Source organism: Seriola lalandi, unplaced genomic scaffold (genome assembly GCF_002814215.2).
Source record: "Seriola lalandi dorsalis isolate HSWRI2012SDOR001 ecotype SW California unplaced genomic scaffold, Sedor1 jcf7180002054956, whole genome shotgun sequence".
Taxonomy (NCBI): Eukaryota; Metazoa; Chordata; class Actinopteri; order Carangiformes; family Carangidae; genus Seriola; species Seriola lalandi.
The window spans coordinates 2,182,641-2,202,829 of record NW_019525507.1 but is presented as its reverse complement, the minus strand read 5'-3'; the positions used below and the strand labels follow the sequence as shown (position 1 = coordinate 2,202,829).

Here is a 20,189-nt window from a genome sequence, read left to right as displayed (position 1 = left end):
CCCTCTGGGGACACACTAGCTGGGCGGCCAGCTTGCTTGTTTGATGTGGATTTTACTGTAAAATTGAGGATTGTAGAAACTCCACTTTCCCATTGCTTCCCCACTGTTTGTGAAATATTTCCTTCCCTTTTTATTACTTCTGACATTGATTTCCCTTTTCCATTGTGTACTGAATTATCCTGTTTTGGTGATGTGTTGTATTTGCAGACTTTTGGACGTATTTTGGACCTTGGAAAATCCAATTGCAAACTACATGAAAAAGCACATGTGCTGTATTTGATGTTGTTATAAGCCCTGGAATTCCCTATTCCCTACAAACACAGGCTTACTGACTGAGAGCTTGGATTTATTATTAGATACTTGGATTGGACTGAAGTCTGCGGAGACATGTCTTATCCATATTTGACAATTTGTTCGACTCATCCTGCACTCTGGGGGTACAGGTACTGAAATAATTTGTCCAACAAAATACAACCCTATATGGGAGCCAGTGCGCTATATTGCTGTTTTTATATTATTACCATTTTATTATACTATTTTGATCTTTTCATAAGTATCTTTGGTTGTATTTGGCCAATGTGAAATCAAGTTACTGTGCTGGTGTTATTGGACTTACAGGATTGCTGCATCAATGCAGTTGAGTAACTGTATTTATTCAGTAATTGTGTCACTGGATGAACAAAAAAGAGACGTTGAAATCTGATTATTTTATCTAAACTCTTTTGCAGTTGAACTGTACTGTATCAATAAACAGTATATACCACTCCTGTGATATACTGTATGATTTCATATACCCTCAAAGAAGATTTTTATCCATATCACCCACTCCTGTCCTCCATTATATAAACTCTGCACGTCTGTCAAACCAAGCAGTAAGTGGCTAGCGAGTGGATGTCAGTTTGCGACATCATCTCAAAACGCAGCAGTTATTTTTTCTGTCAGTGGCTCAAACACGGTCGGACCAAAAAACAACAACACATTGTCTTTAGCGTCCTCCGAATAGAGGTGAACAATTCCCAACAGTAACTGTACAGAAACACGTCACTGCAGCCCTAAGACTTGCTGTCATAAAACCCACCCAACACACACAAACACACATACACGATCACACACAATACTATCTCGGTCCTGCAGTTCTGCTTCTGTCCAATAGAGGGCAGAGGAAACATGGCTTCAGGGTCCTTTCTGAGGTGGTGTACAGATTACAGATGGGCCCGGTAATCACACAGATTAAATTTAGCTTTGTGAGAGGTGAAAATGGCTCTTCTCAGATATCGCACTCTGACATTTCAGCAAATCAGGTTTTCCTCAGGCACTGCTGGAGTCATCGGGCCTCTCCCAGTTTTCTTTATCAAGCTTGTGACACTCAGCTGCCTCGCTCTTTATCTTCTTTTTTCTTTTTTTTTTTCTGTCTCCTTCTCCTGCGATTGTGTCCGTGAAGGAGAAGCAGAGTGAGCCTGCGTTTTATCTGAATCCGTCTGCATCTGTCTTCTCTGTTTCTGGGCTGTAACTGTAATCAAATCTTGGGAGTCTTTAAGAGGCCACAAAGACGACTCTACTGTATTTCTCTGCCCGTGCCCCTCCCAATGACCTCCCTTTTCCATCACACACCAGCCACCCCACCCCCCTTCCCTTCTTACAGCATCCTGTCTGGCCTCATGAGCTAATGTCCAAATGACATCTAGAAATTATGATTGCTGCTGACCACCAGGAAGATGTGGAAAGTAGATACACAGAAATAGCAGAGAGGAAAATAAAGACAGATGGATAAATTGATAACATAGAAGGAGATGGAGATTCAGATTGTGACACTGGGGCTGTCTGTGATAGACGGACAGTCGAGGAGAGAGCTGGGTGTCCTTTAAGTTTTGAAATTACAATGTAGAGAAAGTGAATTACAGCAGGTGGACACGAAGGTGAAGTGTCTGCTTTGAATCCATCCATTTTTGCTCGTACCTCGAGGTCCAATGACAGTCTCTTAAAAACAGATTCAGACAGCCAGGGTGTCATATACCTGAGGAACCAGTGGGGCCGAGCTGTCAGGGGCCTATCACACTTATGGTTTTGAGTCATAGTCCTTTATATTTTCATTGCCCTTATTGAAATGTTCCAATACTGCATGTTTTATTAAAAATAGATATTATTTCTACCCATCACTTAAATACTTTCCTCCCAAAATATACGAACTTGAGCTTGAGCTTGCTCCCTGTCATTCAAGATAACTAGCGTGACTTGACGTTAGCAGTAGCTATAAGTTAGCAGTAGCTATAAGTTAGCAGCATAATGTTTAGCAAGCCCAAACAAAAAAAGCGGGACTCTGGCGAAGAAGGCTAGAGGAGAACAGGATGAGTTTACTGCTGAACTGATGGAATTATACAAGTTTTTACTCACTATGCCTCAAGTTCATTGAATGCTAGCAGTGTTGATATGCAACCAGAGGCTAAAGTTAGCTTGATTGGCTATACTCCTATATATGGAACAGTAGAGCCTGTGATTTGGACTTGAGCGGTGTTGTTAATGACTTTGCTGAGCGCAGGCCCGGTGGGTGAACTTCTAACGGGTGAGTACAGTTTTCTCTATTTATGGAGCGACATCAGGGATTTAAATCTATAGCAATTTAAATGTTTCCTCTCATATGTTGGGAAATGTTTTGCCATTCATGATGAATACTGAATTCTATAAATGTGTCATCCATTACTGCGTAGACCTATAATACGTTGTTGCGCTAATGTTAATGGATATTTGTTCTATGCTCACCGATGCACTGTGTAAGCTTTGTGTTGATTTGTTACTGTTGGTTGGCGGTCTGTTGGAGCTGATTGAGGATGGGAGTTGCATGGTGATTGTCTCCATGGTGACGTAGCCATTGTCTACATTGGTTACTGTATGTGTGTGTGTGTGTCTGTGATGTTTCCTCTAATACTAACCATCTTGATACACACTTCTCTCTCACCTGTCAACCTAGCACAAGCAGCGGCGGTGGGCGGGGCACAAGGCCTGATCCAGAATTTCTCAATGAGGAAGTAAGTGTAGATCTGCTTTTTTTCCCCACTTTTTATGTGTTAGTTGTGTTTTTTTTACTTGCATTGTTTCGCTAAATTCCTGGATGCCTATGGGATCATGATTATGTTATTTGATCCCTCAACAATTGAGCCAAGATAGCCCAATATGTACTTCAGATTAAACCAGATACACTCTTGTCTTAATGCTTTTATTAGTTTCTGTCCCTGGGAAACTTGGAAAAATAGTAAAATTCCCCAAAACGACTGTATCTCTGAACTATGTCTTTAACCAGATCACACACATTTAGTCTAATTTACGTGGCGAGTCCCACCTCCCACTCTGAAATCCCCTGTATTAGAGGATGTGACAAAATGCCTACATCTGGATCAATTCTCAAAGACAGTATTTAGGTTAAATCCTGTCGGAAAGGTGGACATTCGCAGCTTTAAATGGGCTTCATTATTGTTGCATTTATTCAAATTTATGCATAGATGCTCCATAAAGACAGTTTTAAAAGTTTGAATGTGAGAAGTTAATTACAGTCATTAGCATTTTTAGAAATAATTTCACCATCTTTTCCAGCGATCACATTATGAATCCCTTTAATCAGGAAGGTTTCCTGCATTTGAACTGACTCAGCTGCTGTAACACCTACGCTTTGCAAATTTACTTCATTTGAATCGGAGGAGCTGCCAAACAGGGCCTGTATTAAAACGTTGCTGTGACAGTTTAAAAGAATTATGAAACTCGGCGGATTGTAATTTTCCATATTTGGAATATAACAAACAGGCAAGGCATTTAGATGAAATGAAGTTTTCATTGCTCATAATGGGCAAAGTTCTTGCGCAGTTTTCATCCGAGAGGAAGGCGGATCTGATCTGCCGCAATCCCAATCTGGCAGTCATATCTGCTCACCATAACTACACATAGATGGGTAAATAAATAATCTAGAAGGAGGGAAATAGAAATGAAGGGACAGTCTCTTTATTAATGGATGGCCTCCACCAAAACAGATGGACTGGGGGATGGGAGGGGTGGAGGAGAAAATAAAAAGGAGGGCGGGAGGGTTCAGAGGAGTATGAATGCAGAGAGAGGAGCCTTATTCATGAATGTCTGCCCTCTACCAACTCTGCATCCATATAGAAGTCTTTAATAATGGAGGGAAGATGTCATGCAGATGGACAAACGTGAGGGCGAATGAAATGTGCAGCCCGGAAATGGACACACAGAATGACAGGCTGTCCAGAGTGAAATCATAAGAGCTGCTCTCCCTTTTTTGCTGCCTGTACTATTTCCCTCATCTGTCCATCTTGTGTGTGTGTGTGTGTGTGTGTGTGTGTGTGTGTGTGTGTGTGTGTGTGTGTGTGTGTGTGTGCGCGTGTGTCAAAGTGTGTCGAAGTGTGTAAGTGTATTTGTCAGCCACAGTTTCCAACCCCCTGGAGGACTTTCCCTCTCCTCGGTTCTGTAGGTGCAGAAAATTAGCCCGGTAAAAATGGACACGCTTTCAAAGGACTCTATTCATTTTCTACCACCTTTCTCTTTCTGTCTCTCACACACACACACACACACACACACACACACACACACATGCACACACACACACTATTCTGATTTCTATAAATCATTTAGCAACACTAATTAGTACTTTTGTTATCAGAAACTGCCCCGAGCCCCCTATATCTCAGCAGTCTTTCATTTTCTATTCTGCTCTTCCTTTCTCCCCAGGGAGACACTTACTCATTCATTCCTTCGCCGCTCGTCTCTCACTGGACTGGTAATGGGGATTAAAGGCTAATTGAGGCTTAATTGAATAATGGATTAGAAACATGCATAAGCACATGTGCGCAGATGTTGTTTCCTGTGTTGAATTCAGTTTTTATCTTACTTTCTCGTGGCCGTGGGCTTGTTGTTTTTCCCAGCAGGCTGCGCTCACACCTTGGTGAAGCAGTTGTGGGCTGAGCGTCTCACTTAAGCCCTTCTCCATCAGTCATTTGTGCAAGCAGCTTATTGCAACCTATAGTGACAGTATGTGTTACTCAGCGATGAAACATATTTACTTTCAAGTGACCTCTAGCCCCCTAGTTGCCATGGTAATTTGACAGGAGCAAAGAGGGAAGTCATGTGACTGACACACTCCAATGGGTCACAGGAACAGAAACCTATACAGTCATTTAGATTGGAGGACTTCTCATATAATGAGCTTTACCTGCCTCCTTTCCATTATTGAAGATGTTTAGTCTTTGAATTTTACATTGATGGTCTTTAAATGAATAAGTGAGATACCTTGACAAGTTCTTGCCAATTTAATACCTCAAATGTTTCTGTTATGATTCTGTAGCACATGCTATTGGTATATTCTCTGTTATATTTTCCTATTCTATACACTTAATCTTCCTTTTTTAGCTCTGATTTTGTTCTCCACCAACTCCTAAGGGAAATATCTGACTCTTTAGCTGCTAAATGCTCCGCTATGTTCACCAGCGAGTCGCTAACTGTGTCCGTCTGCTGTTTGCTGTGGAGCGGGTAGTGTACAGTAGGTTTTGCTGCTGCAAGATGAAAACCTAAATGAGAGCAGTGAGAGTGAACCAGCACCAGCAGTAAAAAGGTGCAGGCTGAACAGCAAAGCAATCAGCTGACACTCACTATAAAACCCAGATCCCGGGTGAAAACTCTTTTGTAGGTTCATGTGACACATTTTCACATTGTCTGTAGGGGAAGCAACAAGTGGATGCAAGCTGCAAGTGGATGTCTTGCTGCTTAGCAGGATAATTTAATCATCTTTATTAACTGAATGAATTAAATTAGCTAATTACCAATGTATAATGAGGATGGATGTGTACTGACTGACACAAAACCTAATGTTTATGTTTTGCTCAGAACATTTAAACCTGTTACTGCATCATCTCCACAGCAGGAATCAATGAAAATGTCATTGATTTTCTAATTCAATTTTGCTTTAATAGAAATGGAAATTTCTGACATAAGAAAATGTATTCAATAGCAAAACAAGTGAAATATTGCAAAATAATACGTAATAAAAAACGTATAAAGTGTTATATTTAACTATTAAACATTTATTTTATGAATGTGAACATGTGCAGAGTAAAGAAAAAGTTTTTGTGTGTTTGGATGTTTTTAATCCAAACTGCCTTGATTCATATGATATCTGGGGAGAGGAAGGAGCACAAATCAAAGACAGACAGGAAGAGTGTGATCTCAGCTGGTCTGCGCTCATTATTATCTCTGCTCCCTTCTCTCTCTCTCTCTCTCTCTCTCTCTGCGTGTCTCTTCTGCTTTTAATGCCACTGTATCAGACACCTCCACTCCATAAGCAGATTGGGAGTCAGCAGGTGTGTGTTTCTGTGTGTGACAGAGAAAGAGAGTGTGTGTGTGTGTGTGTAGTGTGGGTGCACGACTGTGTATCTATGTGTGTGTGTGTTTTGGGAGGGGGATGGGTGGCATCACCATTGCCATGGGAACCAGGGCTGTGTAAAAAAGAAAAGTAATTTGTCTGGTCTCCGTAGCAACGGGCTACACAACAGCAAGCCAAAGAGATGCTTCATGCATCTGCAGCAAAAAGACAATTATGTATATGATTATGAGCAAAATCATAAAGTCGAACATGTCAAAGAATGAAATGGTCAGTTGTGCATTTTAAAGGCTTTTTATGAAAATATATACATACATATTTATTTTTTGTGTACATCCCAGCAACCTTATGATTATCACCTTAAGCAGAATAAAATGGCATAAAATCCTTATTTATCATTTATAATCAGTATATAAACCTTTACCAAACAGTTTATTACACACTTTAATGTAGTTTTAATTTCAATGAAAGAAATTGCAAAATCAAATTAAAATTTATCACTTATATATTTATTATTAGAAACTTTATTCATACATGCTGAACTGTTTGTTTGTGGGATCTTTTCACAGTTTGCAAGTCTCAAGGTTGTGCTAGTTTAGTATTTGGAAATAATTGGACGTGTTCACACTTATCACTGTATATTTTACCCATAATTAGTAGAAAATTATGTGCTTCTTTCAAGGAAATAGGAGATTATTTGGAGATAAATTGTAATTTAAGGACCTCTAAAATAAAGCATTACCTTTATTATCGTTAATTTTCTGTTTAAATACAGCAGCCTCCACTTTTGGGAGTCCCTTGGATTACTTTGATTTGTGTCTGTTTTTTTACATTTATTACATCTTTACATATTGATTATTAGGGAGATATTATAATATAGAGAATATCCGAGGAAATGTAAACAGAGTGCTCACTATTAAACATTTTTTAATCCGTTAAATTCCTAGAAATATTTTAATCTTTCCATCTCTGTCACACACGCTGCCACTCACTCCGTATGAAATGACTGTTTGTTTCTCTGCATTGTAGCAGCGCGGACCGGCGAGGGGCGGGGCAGAAAAAAGGGGGCTCAGAGCGGGTCGTGAGGGCGGTGCAAAAGAAAAAAAAAACAGAGAGAGAGAGAGAGACAGAGAGAGAGAGAAACTGTCCCCGGTTTGAAAGCCGGTAATTAGTGACGTGCCTTCCCGAGGAGCAGAGCGGAGCAGTCGCTGCTAAGAGTGCAGCCAGGTGGCGGATGAAAACAGGGGCTCCGCCAAAACCACCGGGGCGATGAGGAGAGGAGAGGACGGACGACAGAAAGCCCTCTGCCGCAGAGGAAACCCAGATTAGACTGATTTGACATACAGCTCCACCGGCATCCCCGGTGCGTGCACACCGCGTCAGCGATCCTGCGACTCCCACCAAACCACCCAACCAACCCGCCTCGGCCACACATCAGGCTGTGTGGCGACTTGGTGATGCAGGGTGGAGCTGGACGCACGGACAGCCGGCAAGATAACACCTTGGTGTGAATGCGTCTTAGATGATCTCCGTCATCACCGGGTCGGTCCCCCCCTCGGTTCCCCTCTTTAGGTATGTACAGCCTCCAGTTTCGTGCATGTGTGCAACCTGTCTGAGTGCACCAACACAACTACTGAACCCATTAGTCAGTTTTCAGGGGAAGCTAAACAAGTATAATTATGAGCCCACTTTGGCTCTGCGATTTTTCTGTTGCGCACAGAGCCGTGCAGCGTGCAGAAGGCATTGAACGCAGCAGGGTAGTGGCTATTAAATGTAAAGTAGGCTATCAATATTCTTTCTAACCGCAGAGCAGAGAAATGCTGGCTCATTTAGCAGCTTCTGTCCTTTGAGCTATTTCAGCGGATGAGAGAACCCCGGGGGAAGGGCTGCCCCTGTGACCGGAGTAGGGTTGGATTCTCCCCGGCTGGTGACCTCCTGCTCCGGGGACACATCCTCCCACCACCTGGCGTCACCTCTCCTCCCCCAGACTGATAGCGACGGAGCCCACCGATGCGTCCGGCAGCCCCTGATGCTCGGCAGTGCTCCGGGGCTTTCCGGTCGGTGGGAGAGGCTCGAGCCGCGGCCGCGCGCTAGGATGCTGCGCCAGGTGTTGCACGCGGGCCTGAGGACCTCCTTCCACGCGCTGGGCCGGTTCGTGGCGGGCCACCCGGTGTTCTTCGCCTCGGCTCCTGTGCTCCTGTCCATCCTGCTCGGGGCCAGCTTCAGCCGGTACCGCGTGGAGGAGGACGTGGAGAGCCTGCTCGCGCCAAAACACAGCCTGGCCAAGATAGAGGGCAACCTGGTGGACAGCCTGTTCCCGGTCAACCGCTCCAAGCACGCGCTCTACTCCGACCTGCAGACGCCCGGCCGATACGGGCGCGTGATCGTCACCACCCGGAAGGGGAGTGTGCTGGACCCGGTTCACCTGGACACCATACTAAAGGTATGCACACTCATTTTAAACACATTTCCAAACTATTTCAAGAAGTTTAGCTTGTTTCAATGGATTTTGGCCCTGACAAACAAACAAATAAATAAGGTAAAATAGATAAAAAGTGCTAATAAACAATATAGATGATAAAAATAAAATAGAAAATAAATAAATAAAACAGACTTATGCTATAATAATAGACATAATTTAAACATTTTCAATGACATATATTTGCAGAGGCAATTTGTGCATTCAAGAACTCACACACAAACATACACACACTTAACAGATGATTTAAGAATGTTGAGAGGCTCCAGCCATCTAACACACACAACACTGGAGAAGGTCGGACACTTTCCAGTTTAGCTTCCTGTCCCCTTTAAATCACAGTAAAACATCTCAAATTGAAGCTGCAATGAATTGGCAGAATCCAACTTAAAAAAAACAAAACAAAAAAAACAAATCCACTCCTGGTCACATTCACACACACACAAACACACACACACACACACACACACAAACACACACACACACACACACAAACACACACACACGCACACAAGAGGTAAAGGTCAGTTTCTGAAGGGCCAGAGCACATAGTGTATGCAGGCTGTCTTTCTCCTCATTGGCAGTGATTGATAGTCATTAAACAGAACAACACGGTCCAGTCTCAAGCAGCCCCCGACAACCTTTATAGTTGTGAAGCAGAGCACTTTAATTACAAAGTGGAGTTAGCCGCAGCTCGGAGGCCTCTGTCTCCACGTAGCTGTTGCTAAATGGATTTATGAGTATTAGCTTGACACCCCAGGAGCAATTAGCCAAAAGATTTCATTAAGTTATGAGGTTGTAATCAGAGCTTGCTGACTAATAGGCCTGAGACACCAAGCTCTTTTGTATATGGGCTGTGTCTCCTCTGTCCACGCTTGTCTCAACGCGTCTCTTTGTCAAATATAGTTATCCCGACCCACTTTACACAAATACCCACAACACAGTGTTGGTCCATTGAGGACTGCCACACTTAGAGACAGGCTAGTTTAGGGCCGTGCATCATTTCCTGGCAGGTTGGTGCATAAAAGACAGAGTGCTGTGAAAGTGAAAAATCAGCCGTTACATAATCTCACACTGTTACATATCATCTGCGAGGTTCAAGATTCTGTCAGATTCGTCTCCACTTGCCCCGTCATCTACTTCGGTTTGCGAGTTCTTACATATACCCGGAAAGCTTTTTCAGCATCCCTCTGCGAATGTGCCTGCACTTGTTGCACGCAGGAGTCCACAGTAGGTGTTGGTGGAGGAAGCAACAGCGGTTGATAGAGAGAGCAAAGAGAAAGAACTAGACACGGTTCCCACTTGAAATAAGAGTACGATTTGTGAGTCACACCCATTGACTGCACTGTGTACTCGTCTATTTAAGCCTCTGTCGGTGAAGAAACTGGCAACTCTTGCTCTTCTGTAATGGATATTTATTGACTATATCATTGATCAGTGTCGGTGCAGCACTTGCGACTGAAAAAAATAGATCTTTGATGTTGAAGAAATTAAAACGGAGTGTTTCAGCTGTTTTCTGTTCCTATACGTCTTCACTGTGCTAGCTGTGCTAAAACTACCTTGATGGTAGTAGGGTCTTAGAAATGTAAAATAATCAGGTATAAAATTGTATCTAGTTTGGTTAATTTTTTTTATTTGTTTGTTTGCACATTTTAAAAACTACAGTTATTATAAAAGATATGATATGTGCACAAGATATATACAAACACACTAACATTTAACCCCTTCAATTCCATGTCAGAGCAGCTTTAAGGTTGTTAAAATCTTATTATTACATTCTCACTGTCTCATATATGTCATGTGTCATGTTGCTTCAGCTCTTTATCTAAACAATGTGATGTTTACAGAGTGAAATACTATTCAAACAGAAGACTATGTTTTTATAGCTGCACCTCTTCATGACATGTAAATATTCTGTATGCACTGGACATTATTTTAGACACTTTTAAACACATTATGCATTTTATTTTAGACAAGAAGTAATGATGAAAATGTATGACAGTCTTTTAAAACAGGGATTCACACTTTAGACATCAACTCATGACAAATAATTGTATAAATTAATAATGTTTGTAACCACAGAAGTAAAAACAGACCTTTTATTTCGATTATCATCATTTGACAAATGCAAAGTCCGTCAAGATTTAAGTTATGTATGTATATGTAAGAATTCGGTTCTGTATAACTGCAATTAATATGGTCAAGATATTACTGATTGGGCCTTTAAAGGTCATGTAAGTGACGCTCAGATGAGGAATTTTAAGGCCCCACCAGGAAGCTGCTAACAATGATAATGACAGATTGGAATAATTTGGCAATAAAAGTGGCAAAAATCAAATGAGGAATTTTAAAAGTGTCCGTATCTTACATGGACAGGGTGGTGTAAGGAAGTAACTTTCAATGCAAGTCCGTTTTCACACACACGCACATGCACGCACGCACACACCCTCCCTCTCCGAAGTCAATGCAGCACTCTGAGGTGGGAGACAGCTCTGCCCATGTTCGCTGTGGCAGAGACTGGCATCGGGCCTGTTGCTTAGTAACCAGTACTGTGCTGGATGCTGGCACTGTTGTCCTCTCGCCATAGAAACGGAGGAGGAATCAGAGACCACTATTGTTATGCTGTCGAGTAAAACGCACACGTTCCCCCACACATCCCTCTCTCTTATTCACACGAGCAGCTAGAAAGTCAAAGTATAAAAAGTAGGCGAATGAGCTTCTGCTCAGGGAAACTTTGATGGAACTTATTATTATTTTACTTGTCACACAAAATGAGGCCACTGGGAAGCTTAATGAGCCTCTCTGTTGTTTGTGTGTGTTTTTTCTGCACACAGCTCCACAGACGCATCTACCAAATGCAGGTGACCGTCCCGGCCACAGGCTTCAACAGCTTCAACTACTCCTTCTCTTACCTCTGCCTCCCCGACGACAAGAACGTCTGCATCATCGATGACATTATTCGCGCCATGGAGGAGATCCAATCAGCTCGCACCTCCAACCGCTCCGTCCCAGTCCTGCGGTACCCGATCACGCAGCTGGCAGACGGGCGGCAGGCGTACATCGGACACCAGCTGGGTGGGGTTCAGGGGTGGGGTCCCACCGGGGCGGTGCGAGGTCTGGGGACAGGAGCCAGGGGAGAAGGTGTACGTTCTGCGCGGGCATTGCAGCTCACCTACTACCTCCAAGCCCGAGGCGGCCTGATGGACCGGGTGGCCGGCCAATGGGAAAAGGCCTTCTGCGCAGAGTTACAGCACTTTGCGGCGCTGCACCCGAAGCTGGGGCTCTACCCTTCCACTTCCTCCTCTCTGAGGACAGACTTCCAGTTTTCCTCGGTGCTGGCACGTCGCCCCCTGTTGGCCAGCTTGGGGGTGTGTGGCGTGCTGGCCGTCCTCTGCTGCTCTATGAGGGACTGTGTGAGGTCCAAACCCTGGTTGGGACTGCTGGCTTTGCTGTCAATCACACTGTCAGGCCTCACTGCTGCTGGGATACTCAACCTGACCGGGGCCACCTACAACTCCACATACCTGGGCATCCCTTTCGTCATGCTTGGTAGGTTTAAATCTGATATTTCTGATTGTTAAACAACAAATACATAAGATTTTTTTTTTTTTTTTTTACCTGTTGAGTCTTTATAATTCTGGAGGTCAATGCACTCATTCTCCGTTTGTCCTTTCAGCCAAGTTTGGGACATTTTTTCAGAACTTATGGTTGTTGAACGCAGCAAAGTCTTGGCAACAATGATCCATAAAAGCACAGAAAAATCAAAGAAAAGAGAAGCTAACACAAGACAGCTGGGAGCCACAGTGAACATTGCCATTGTTTTTAGATCGCAGATTGCCTGTGTTCACCGTCTGCTCTTTTCAGTACCTGTGATGGGTTTTGCAGACGCCAGCCTCGGGCTGAATGCCATTTCAAAGTAGACAGATCATCAAAATGACTGACAAGTGGTGGGGCATGAACTTGACTTACAGAGGGGGAGGATGTTGGCACGAACAACATATTTTCTGACAAAAACATCAAAGGTTCTGAAAAATGAAGCTGTTAAGTTGAAGTTCTTGAACTGGAGCCTGGAACAAAAGCAGAGCAGAAGGTTTCAAAGTAGTTTACATGTCAACAAGTCAACTCCAAATTTAATGAAAGAAGACCTTGTGTGTCATCGTTTTCCAACTGAAGCCATATAAACGTCTTATGAGCTGATGACATTGTCTGCAAGACTACATGGTTTGTGAATGCCTTTCAAAACTGTTTTTTGAGCTGACAGCGCTACAGTTAAGGTTTGGTTAGTTTCAAGGACACACACAGCTTGGTCATGTTTAGGGGAAAAAATGATGGTTTGCGGTAAAATAACTTCATTAACTTTAGGAAACCTTGGTCATCAGAAGTGAATATTGACTGAAACAAACAGTGGATTCCTGTTTCAGTTTCCAATTAGTCGATTAATCAAGTGGTCGATTGACAGAAAATGAATCTGCAACTATTTTCATAAATTTTTTCATTCATTTTTTCACCCCAGCATCTGAACTGTGTGAATTTGATGCTTTTTTTCATCTTATGTGAGAGTAAACTGAATATCTTTGGGCTTTGGGCTGTTGGTTAGATCATCGTGGACTGAGGGAAATTACAGCAGGCATTTCTCACAATTTTCTGATTTTGTACAGCAAATGATTAATTGGTTGATTGAGAAAATAATCAGCAGATTAATCAGTAATATTAATAACCCCTAGCTGCAGCCCTTCCACTTCAGATATAGCCTATCATGGCGCGCGTGACTGAGGTCCATGAGTGTAAAGGGCCAACAAAGGCAGTGCAGAAGACTTATAGCGTGGATGTAAACAATGTAGGATCTTCAAAATTGTCACGAATAGGCTTTTCAAATGAGGCAGCAAATGAATTCAATATGTTTGTTAAACCTCAAGGATAAACACAGTGAGTTTAAAATGAGTGCAAACAGACGTTTTGGTTACAAGGAAAATCCGCAGGGCGCAAATACAAACTGCATTTATACAGATATGTTTACTTTTGTCATGAACTTGAGGACAGTAAAAAAAAAATTAAAAAAAATCCTAAATGTATTCATTTGGCTTTAGGAAATAAATTTCTCTGAAAAGCAAAAAATCTCCTTACAAGCATTTCTTTGTTTTGTTTTTTTTCCAGAGTTACATGTAGCAGAGTGAGAAATCTACCAGCAGCGTTCAAGTATTCATGTGTGGTTTGTTCAATACTGAGTTAAGTCAGTCAATCAGAATGAACAAACCAGGAGCAAAATAAAAAATGCATGCCATACGTGTGAAGGCGTACAGGCACTTTATCCTGAGCGCATACATACTAAATACTGTACGATGTGCTGTACGCAACCACTCATGCACACATGTACTCTATACCATAATTACTCTGTAATGTGGAGGAGGGAAGGCTGCTGTTAGGCTTAAAATAACTGCAGAGAACAGAGGAGACATGGGGGGATAAATGCAGAGGGGGGGGTGATGAAATATCACTCCAAATGGGGGCTGATTTAAGGATTCTCTTAGTAGAAAATGAAGTTAAACTGTAGTTAGAAAGAAGACAGGCAGGCAGGGAGGAGGATTTTTCAGAATGCCAGTGGGCAGACAGAAAAATGTGGGAGGAAGTGTGAGGAGAGGGAAAAAAAAGAATGTGGCTGTACTACAGTGAAAGATAGGATTAAGAATAGGGAGTAAAACTGTTTATGTAATGTTTTAAAAATGTGGAGAAGTGACAGGATTTTGCATCTTTCTCTCAGACATAAGAAACTTGTTAACTTGCAAAGCTTGGTACAAAACACAAATAGATGTTGATTGGGGGGGGGGGTAGTAAACAACATTCTCTGAATAATCATCCGTCACTTAATTTACTTACAACAGTGTCCATCTGCAAAACGTTTACATTGGTAGAGATTGAAGAGTTTGTGTGTGTTTGCTAGGACTGGATATTGAACCTCAAAACTTTTTAAGTATCAACAAAAATGTGTCGGTATAAGTAAAACAAACAATCAGCAACTATTTTGAAAATCGATTAATCGACAGAAGAACAAAAATGTTGGAAAAAATGCTTCACATTCTCAGGTTTTAGCTTCTCAAATGACAGGATTTGCTTCTTTTCTTTGTAATATTTAATAATAATGTGAATATCTTTGGGTTTTCAGCCTTTAGTCGATCTAAACTACATTTGAGGACGCCACCTTGGGCTCTGCAAAGTTGCAATTTGATAGCCACTCTTTCCATAATCAACAGTCTAAACTGAGAGGTTTCAGTGTCTGAAATACATTTTATGACACAATAGTGATATCTAGGGACTGAAATGGTTTTGGCAGAAGACACATCCTTATCTTCTGGCTATATTCTCCTGCAGTACTGTACTGTGTGTGTGTGTGTGTGTGTGTGTGTGTGTGTGTGTTTGACCATGAGTGCACATTAGCCTATCTGAGGCTGGTAAATAGAAAAATCCTTGGGCGAGTGCTGTCCCCAGCCTGTCTTTTCACTTCCATCTTCTCTCTCTGCAACATTAACCTCCCCACCTCGTTCCCTGTCATACACTAATTCCCTCTCTTTCAAATACACTCACACACACGCACACACACACGCACACACGCAAAAAATCCGTAGACTTTCTCAGTTGCACCCACGCCTGAAGTGTCGGTATGTTACGCCTCTGCGAAGGTGTTAAGTGTTTCGCCATGGTGAGGTCACTGAAGAGAGAGGGACGGGCGGGTGGTGGGGGGTACGTGTGTCACTGGTGACTCATGGGTGCCATGGCAACCACCGTAGAGGAAACCATTACAAACCATCTGCTGCGTGTATATTAACATGTATGTGCATGCACATGAGACATGGATGCAGCATATACAGTCACATCCAGTGCAAATGGACATTGATGTATGTCAGTGAATCAAATTTCACACACTTTAAAGATAAAAATCTATTCAGGAATTTATCTTTAGAAATGTTGGAGTTTATTTCTCAGTTGTACTACTTCAAAATTTTGGAAATATTAAGTTTTAAATCGTATAATTTCTAAATTGAGAGCTGGGTATGAGTCGTATTCTCGTGCTGCTGCTGCTGCTGCTGCAATGGTACAATTTCTCAACCAGGGTTCAGAGACTGTGTTTCCATGGTGTCTTACATCTGTCATTTCACATATTTGAAGTTAGAATGGGGTTGAAGTGTGACATTATGTAGAGAGGACTGTTCAAAAGCAGGCAGGCTGAGTTATTACACTCCCTTGTGCGACATTGTGATTCCTCAGAATTAATAAATTGTTTCCAAGCTCGGTGCAATCGAGGGATTCTAGACAAAGGAAAGGTGTTCTTGGAAGTTAGGTCGTTCTGATGTCTTTGGGACTTCAAAGGGACAACTTTGTTTTTGAGGATTTTTTTTTTTTTTTCTATTTAGTTGTGTCTCTGCGCTGTTGGAAGGAATGTTAAATACTGAGGTTAGCATGGCGTAGTTTAAGTTGTGGCTGTCTGTGAGATCAAGGTGGGGTGTAGATGTTAGAGGTAGATGGAGAGCTGCTCTAACAAAACGTTGAGTTGTGATTTAAAGCTGCATCTGTTGGTTTTTTGGCCACTTTGGGGGCAGTGCAACGAGCTGCAACAGTTGCTCACTCACACATGCAGCAGACACAGATCCACCTTTAACATTGATACGGACTTTATTTCATCAGGTGGTCTCATTGAGATCTATTTTTTCAAGAGAAGTCAAAGGTGCATTTACCTGAGACTGGTTCTTACAGTCGATCAGAGTGGTGAGAGTGAACCAAACACTAAAGCTGTGAGCTGTAAGACCGAAACATTGAGCTGAGAGAAACTAAAATGCACCTCACTGAGGGAAACTGCAGAGTCATGATAATTAGTATTCTCTGTCCAAAGTGTTTGTCAAATGGTCAGATATCTTCAGAAACGCCCTCCACCCACATCTTTCCATCATCAGATTAGGGCCGTCTGTGTCCGACCATCTCTATAACTTTGATTTGACCAGCTCTTGATATAAAAGTATCGATCGGTGCAGCTTTATAGTATAAACATAAAATGAGACATAAAAAAGGAGACATAAAAGAATCATAAAAAAGTCATCCTTGAGTAATTTCGTCTGGATAAATTGGTAATATAGTACAATTCCCGTGATATAATATACAATTCTATTTCTGGCTCCCCTCAGGTCACGGGCTCTTCGGCTCCTTCGAGATGCTGTCGTCGTGGCGGCGAACCCGGGAGGACCAGCACGTGAAGGAGCGCGTGGCGAGCGTCTTTGAGGATGTCATGCTGCGTTTCTCCGGCTCCACCATGCTCCACCTGATGACCCTGGGCCTGGCCGCCTCGCCGCTCACCAACATGGAAGCCGTCCGGCTCTTCTGCCGCACGGCCGCCTTAGCCGTCACTATCAGCTATGTTTACATGTTGTCCTTCTACAGTTCCTGCCTGGTGTTTACAGGATACTTAGAGACCGGATACAGACACGGCTGCTTCTGCCGCAGAGTCCCCAAACCGGACCGGCTCGACTCCAAACCGGCCTGGTACAGGTGTTTAATGTACACCCGTTACCAGGACGAGACGCAAACGACCAACCCACCACACGTGGTCGGACACAGCCATGCTCACCCACCAAATCCCAACCTAACTCACACACATGCGCACACACATCCACATAGCGCAAACAACCCTAATTCACACGGACACGGTCATGTGGCGAACTCCACACACGCACATCCACACCCACACCCTCAGACACACCCCAATACCAGCACGGACCCTCATCCTCAGGACTCTCACCTTTTGCTGGGGTGTGTGAGGCGTTGCTATGGAGACTGGATCACTAATACTTATGTCAAACCCTTTGTGGTTCTGCTCTACCTGGTTTACATCTCCTTTGGATTGATGGGCTTCCTACAGGTGAGGCACACACACACACATCACAGCAAAACACGAATACAATAATATTAAATGCCTTGAGGAGAATGGACACCCCAAATATTCCTGACCGGATACTGGGTCAACCAATCAGTTTGCTTGACGAGTAGTTGTGATTTGAGAGGTGTGTGCGTTGGCTACACAGCAAGCTACGGTAACCACTAATCATAACTTTTGCTAGTGCTACATAGCTAAAGTTAGCATTAACAGCTGTTTACTTACCAGTCTCGAAGACACGTTGAGTTCAGCAACAAACTTCATTCCTTTACTCACCAACAGCTGTCTCCAATGGTGCAAAGCAACACTAATGTATCTGTCACATCTTTTCTTCGACTGAAGTTTGCATGCTAACCAGCTAGCCCTGGTCCGGTCGGACTGTCTAGTTACTTTCCGATACTGAGTCAGTGTGGTGTCCCGTCTGTCCTGAGGACGTAGCAGAGGTATTATAACCTCTTGTCTTGTAAACGCAACGATGGTCGAAGCTCTTGTCAAGCGACAATCACCACCACCTTCTCCCGGAAAGAAACCACATTCAGCGGCAGAGAAAAATTACAAATAGCTCCTTTAATTTCTCCTCCTTTCCATGTACATGTACAAACAGTATATGTGTCATGTGACTCAGCTTTTTGCCATCTGTGAACATCCATACACCAAGATTACACAGGATTGCAGACACACAGGCACCCTAACACAAAGGGAAACATACGTTTTAATCTGAAACAAATTTCTTCTGTTGCCAACAGGTGACCCAGGGTTCTGACCCCAGTGCGTTGGTTGCCATGGATACAACGACAGTCTTGTACACCCGTGCCCAGCAGCGATACTTCAGCTCGTACTCCCCCGTCATTGGATTTTATATCTATGAAAGCGCCCCCTACTGGAATGCCTCGGTGCAGCGGGACCTGCTGGAATACGCCAAAGGCTTCCAGAGAATCAGCTGGCTGGAGGCGTACCTGAACTACCTGACAGACCGCAACCAGTCCACCAGCCAGTCACGGGAAAACTTCACCCGCACACTCCGCCACTCCTTCCTCCGCGAGCCACAGTTCGCCCACTTCGCAGACGACATCATATTCGCAGAGCGAGGTCAGGGCGAGGAGCCTGACGTGGCCGCATCGCGGATCTTCCTGGTGGCCAAGACGACGGAGAACAAACGCGAGGAGATGTCAGTGCTGCTGGACACGCTGCGGCGCCTGTCACTGACCTCACGCGTTCGTTTCCTAATCTTCAACCCCTCCTTCGTCTACCTGGACCGCTACGCTGCAGCGGTGAGCTCCCCGCTCAGACACTCACTGCTGGCGGTGCTCTTCCTGTTGGGTCTGTCCTCCCTGGCCGTGGTGGAGCCGCTGGTCTCCGTGTGGCTGGGCCTCACCCTGCTCTCCGTGCAGTTCGGGGTGCTGGGCTTCATGACCTTATGGGGTGTGGAGCTGGACTGCATGTCTGTGTTGTGTCTGATCTCAGCTTTGGGGCACTCTGCAGACTGCAGCGGCCCCCTCCTCTGTGGCTTCGCCTCGGGTCGGGGTGAGAGCAGGACTCGCTGGGTGAGAGTGGCGCTGGAGAGACACGGCGTTCCCTCCCTACAGACGCTCATCTGCTACAGCGCTGCCCTGGTGCCCGTGGGCTCCGTACGCTCCAACCTCACACGCACACTGTTCCGCTGCCTCACCCTCACGGCCGGCTGCTCGGCCCTGCACACGCTGGCGTTCCTGCCCACCCTCCTCACCTTCCTGCCCCCCTCCAAGAGCCGGGGCCACCGGCCCGGCGGAGACGGGCAGAGACAGGAGGTGGAGTGTGTCGAAATGAACGACAGCACCCGAGTGGTCGACCAGATCACCACTGTCTGAGCATGGGATGATGTTGTGTTTTCGCCCCCCACCCCGCCCCCGGTTGCCATGGTGACTGCCGGCTGGGAATTGGTTCACTGTAGTCTGAGCAGCCGCTGTGCATGCTGCAGACAAGAATGCTGATCCTTGTGAGGAAGAGAGGAAGAGAAGGAGAGAAAGATGGGAAGAATTAATAGAGGCTGAAGGTCGAGAGAAAAAAGATTCAAACAAGAAAAAGAGTCGGAGTCAGTAAAGACAAGGAGAGAGAAAGAGGGGTTTCCAATGCAGTGTATCCATGGTTACCTGCTTGTTGCTAGTGCTGTGTGGCATGTGAATGAGGTTTGTTTTTCCCCAAGTAGCCAAACAGGTTGAGGATCAGCTGAGGTCAGGCCTGGATGCGACCGCATCACAGAGGAAGTGCAACACTTTTCACGTCTCCAAAACTCGCTTTAGATCCGATCACATTGTTTGGCTACCGCTATCTGTCCGCCATATCAAGTTGCACAAATACAGCTACAATGACATGAGGCAATCATCTGTATAACTCGAGTATTTCTACTTTAATGCTGGACAAATAAAGTCAAATGAAGGAAA

General features: G+C 44.0%; 1 protein-coding gene across 2 annotated transcripts; it reads left to right on the top strand.

Annotated features, from left to right (window-relative positions):
* Positions 1 to 7,563: 7,563 nt before the first annotated feature.
* Positions 7,564 to 20,189, top strand: ptchd1 (patched domain containing 1). 2 transcript variants are annotated; one of them, XM_023395063.2, is made up of 5 exons: positions 7,564 to 7,945; positions 8,234 to 8,816; positions 11,687 to 12,401; positions 17,024 to 17,754; positions 18,516 to 20,189. In XM_023395063.2, the coding sequence occupies exons 2-5, from the start codon at positions 8,403 to 8,405 to the stop codon at positions 19,614 to 19,616; spliced, it is 2,961 nt and encodes a 986-aa protein (XP_023250831.1). In that variant the 5' UTR covers positions 7,564 to 7,945; positions 8,234 to 8,402; the 3' UTR covers positions 19,617 to 20,189. The 2 variants fall into 2 exon arrangements, with proteins under 2 accessions (XP_023250831.1, XP_023250830.1); XM_023395062.2 differs by having other exon boundaries at positions 7,564 to 8,816.